Genomic DNA, 4,041 nt, shown 5'->3' with positions numbered 1-4,041 from the left:
ATTTTGACAAGATAACCAACACCACTGCCCGAAATACAGCTCCAAATCACAACAGAGTCTCCACTGTGTTTTACAGATGGGCATTCTCCTGATCACTGACAATGATTGGAACCAGAAACTTTAATTTTGGATTCATCACTCCATAAGATCATTTGTGGAATTAGACTGGAGAAATGTAGTCGGATGCTATCAATGGGAGAGAAAGTAGTTAAAACTGAGGGAAATGCACTACCACAAGGCAACATGGCAGACATTGAGGGTAGCTACATGTACCTTGGAATCTAGCAGTCAGATGGGAACCATGAAGAGGCCACTAAATAAGCTGGCAAGAGGAGGAGAGCCGCTAACATCAAAGACAAGCTCCTTACCATGTGTGGAGGGTTTTACCCCAAGTCCAGCACCCTGACACTGTGCACTCAGCAAAATGAAGGAGACAGAGGACTAGTGAGTGTCACAACAACTCCAGGATCAAACAAAAAAGATCCATAAGTGGATCAGGAAGATTGCCACAACTGACCAACTGCTTAGTGAATACCTCAGGCAGCAGAAGCCTGAGAGGAGTAAGAAGAGGACTTAGGGAAGGACAGGCCCCTGTGCTGCATGTACCAGTGGCATGTACTACTGCACCAGCAACACACCAGATGCAGGCTGTGCAAAGTCGCCCCTGAGACAATCCAGCACATAACAGCAGGATGCAAGAGACTAGCAAGCAGTGCATCCATGGAACGCCATTACAAAGTGGCTGGCAGAGTATTCAGAAATATCTATGTGTGTGTGTGTGTGTAGAAGTTTCAGTTTATCATTTCTGGGGGTAGCTGATATAAATGCTAAGACATTATAGACTTGAATTAGTCTAAAGTACATAAAATGAGCCATCCGTTCAAATACAGAGAGATAAAGCACTAAGTTAATGATAAATGGAGCAAAAAACATAATGTTGACTATATATGTGAAGAACATAATGGGAAATTTAGAAAAGCAATATTCTGGTTATCCTGCTGCTCTCAGGTCAGTAGTATTAAAGACAGACATGAAATGGCAATGCCAATAAGGCTGTTAGATTTAAAACTTACCAATGGCATGATTTTTTTTTTGGGAAACTATATTTTAACCCAACTTTCATGAGCGAGAGTCCAATGTAGACTTCCTCTTTTCGGACTTTCTCTGCTTTTTTCTTGCTGTAACTAGAATAATTATAACTACTGAAGCGCTATTTAGACAAAACTGAAGTTTCAAGTTTGATTTTTTTTTTGACAAATCAAAAGCCAAAAATCTCAGTCAAATCAAACATGAAGAAAAATGATCCAGCAGCAGATTTTATAGCAGGCAAACAGTTCAGTGAAAATATACAGACTTTAGATAAAATAGTGTTCATGAAAAATACTGTATATTGGCTGGTTGGAGACTCATGCTGTCAAAAGGACAGACAAATGTCAAAATACTTTGGAAGAACAGCCAGAGTTACCATGAGAACGGGGATGGTGAACCACTTAAAGGTTAAAACATGCTGTGCTGAGCTGTCTTAACTTTCAAACAATGCAAACATTTGAAAATAAAGAGAAGTCAACAATCTTCTTGTGGGGTGGTGGGATGCGTTCAAAATATTGATTCTATATCAGTGTGTATGTTAATGTTAAAATGTAACTATTCAAATCTGTCATTTTGTTTCTGAATTGTTCAATCTAATATTGGAGATCAAGGTCTGCATAATAGTAACAAAAGCTTATCATGCAGATGATTATAATTATGGTGAAATAATAATGATGATTGCTGTGTCTGTTATAGAGAGTGAAGCCAAGAATGGGAGAAATAAACATACTGGTCCTCCTGTTGCTGTCAGGTCAGTATCTCAGACATAAGAACTACAGTTTATAGACTTACTGATAAAGTCTTTTTGTGAGAATGTATGAAATGCTTTTATAGAAAATATTGGGCCCTTGAAGGTCTGCTGCACAACATTTATTACTAAAACAGCTTAACTGATAAGAAATCTGGGAGAATTAAGATTTCTGACAGGAATAAATGTGCACTCAGGTATATTTGAGGGTTATGGTTGGTACAACTGTTCAATTTCTTTTATCTAAAGTATCTGGAAAAGTGTAATGTAAATATCCAGTGACCAGCAGTTGTCTAGGGTAAATATTTTTTGTTTTTGCCCGAAGTGCAAGAAGAATCTCTAGACTACTTTAAGGTAATAGGGAGGCAACAGTAATAACCACTTACTACGACTCATTTCGAGGTACAAAGAAGAGCATTGCTGAATACACAACATATTGAATACTTTATGTAAATGAGCTCCAGGAGCAGAAGACCATAACAGTTACCAGTCCTGTCAGCTAAGAACAGGAAACTGAGGCTACAGTTTGCACAGATTCAACAAAAATATTGGAAAAATGTTGCGTGGTCTGAATTCTGCTGCAATATTCATATAGTAGGGTCAGAATGTGCCTTAAACAACATGAAAGCATGGCTCAATCCTGGCTTGTGTCACTATACTGGTTTCTTGAACGGTGAGTTTATTGGATGTGCATTCGAATAATTGTCAATAACTGTGTGATGTCACTAAATTCATAACGCAGTGTCCATCAAAGCGACTAATCGCATCAGGACTGCGTCCTCCTTTGGGCTCAGCCTCCAAAAATACGTTTATTTGCACAAGCATGATTTCTCTCCCGGCGGAGAGAGCTACCTGCGAGAGCGTGAAAATGAATCTTTATCTTGTTTTATGTTTTAGAATAAAAGTTAAGGTTTTTTTTGGTTGTTTGTTTGTTTGTTCACTTGGTCTTCCCAATACTGCATTTGGAGTATTGGTGTATCAACCATGTACATTGATTGTACACGGTTGCACGAACATTATTACTGTATGTAGTTTGATACAGTAAGACTATTAACCTGAATTATTTAATTATGAATATTTGATTAAAAGATTATTATACAGTCTTCATTATATCAGTCTTAAAATAAAGCCTTTTTCTGTTTCTCAGCAGGACTTTCTACTTCTTTTCCCTATGCCAGAGAATATCTCTTTGTGAACCAGAGAATGAGCTGGACTGAAGCTCAACGTTGCTGCGGAGAAAATTTTACTGACATGGTCACCATCTTCAACAGTGACATCAACGAGTTGCTTATGACAATGGTACAAAACAGAAATGACATCAATGTTGCTGGGGCATGGATAGGGCTCTATGATAATGTTTACAGCTGGAAGTGGTCCATGGGGGATAAGAGTATTTATATTGATGGCAAACATGAATTTTTGACCTGGTTTAAAGGTCAGCCAAACAATTTAAATGGAAATCAACACGATGCGCCTTGTGATACTCCTTACCCTTTCCTGTGTTTTGATGGTAAGAAAAAGTCTAAGGACTTATCCCTACCAGTTTAAGATAACATGAGCACGATGCACCTGTTCTGACACCTGTTTTCTCTTAAACCTCTCAAAGCCAATGGCACAACAATTTACATCTTAGTGAAGGAAAAACAAACCTGGTCAAAAGCTCAGTCATACTGCAGGACACACCACACAGACCTGGCCAGCATAAGAAGCAATGGGGAAAAATCCAACATAGCTCTGGCATTGACAGGATCAGGGTTTACACAGATACTGGTCGGCCTCTACAGAGATCCCTGGACCTTCTGGTCTGACAACAGTACCTCCACGTTCACTAACTGGGGCCCTTCTCAACCTAATAACTACTTATTACAACAATCCTGCGCACTGATTAATTTAGACTTGTGGAAGTGGTATGATGGACTCCAGATTCTCTTTCTTCTGTTTCAATGGTGAGGTCCTAAATACAAACACTGTAGTATCCCGCCATTATGTGCTAATGCTAATGTTTTTCATTTTGTTGTTGGTGGTGTGTGTCTGTGTGTGTAATGCACTTAATTCTATAGCAGTAACAAATCAAACGATACTGAAAGTTAAGATTCAGTCAGAGGGGAACATGAACAGTGCAGAGATCCAGCAGCAGGAAGTTCAACAGCAGGAACGTATCTTATCAACAATGCATATTCAACTTCAGTTAACCCTGTCTATAT

The 4,041-nt window shown here is 38.8% G+C and overlaps 1 protein-coding gene across 1 annotated transcript; it reads left to right on the top strand.

The window, feature by feature from the left end:
• Positions 1-1,800: 1,800 nt before the first annotated feature.
• Positions 1,801-3,787, top strand: LOC148096809 (putative C-type lectin domain family 20 member A). The gene is made up of 3 exons (XM_087834839.1): positions 1,801-1,840; positions 2,985-3,347; positions 3,444-3,787. The coding sequence occupies exons 1-3, from the start codon at positions 1,801-1,803 to the stop codon at positions 3,785-3,787; spliced, it is 747 nt and encodes a 248-aa protein (XP_087690965.1).
• Positions 3,788-4,041: the final 254 nt, after the last annotated feature.

Source organism: Neolamprologus brichardi, chromosome 22 (assembly GCF_056152115.1).
Source record: "Neolamprologus brichardi isolate AB-2024 chromosome 22, ASM5615211v1, whole genome shotgun sequence".
Taxonomy (NCBI): domain Eukaryota; kingdom Metazoa; phylum Chordata; class Actinopteri; order Cichliformes; family Cichlidae; genus Neolamprologus; species Neolamprologus brichardi.
The sequence above is the reverse complement of the archived record's forward strand: the minus strand, read 5'-3'. Positions and strand labels throughout refer to the sequence as shown.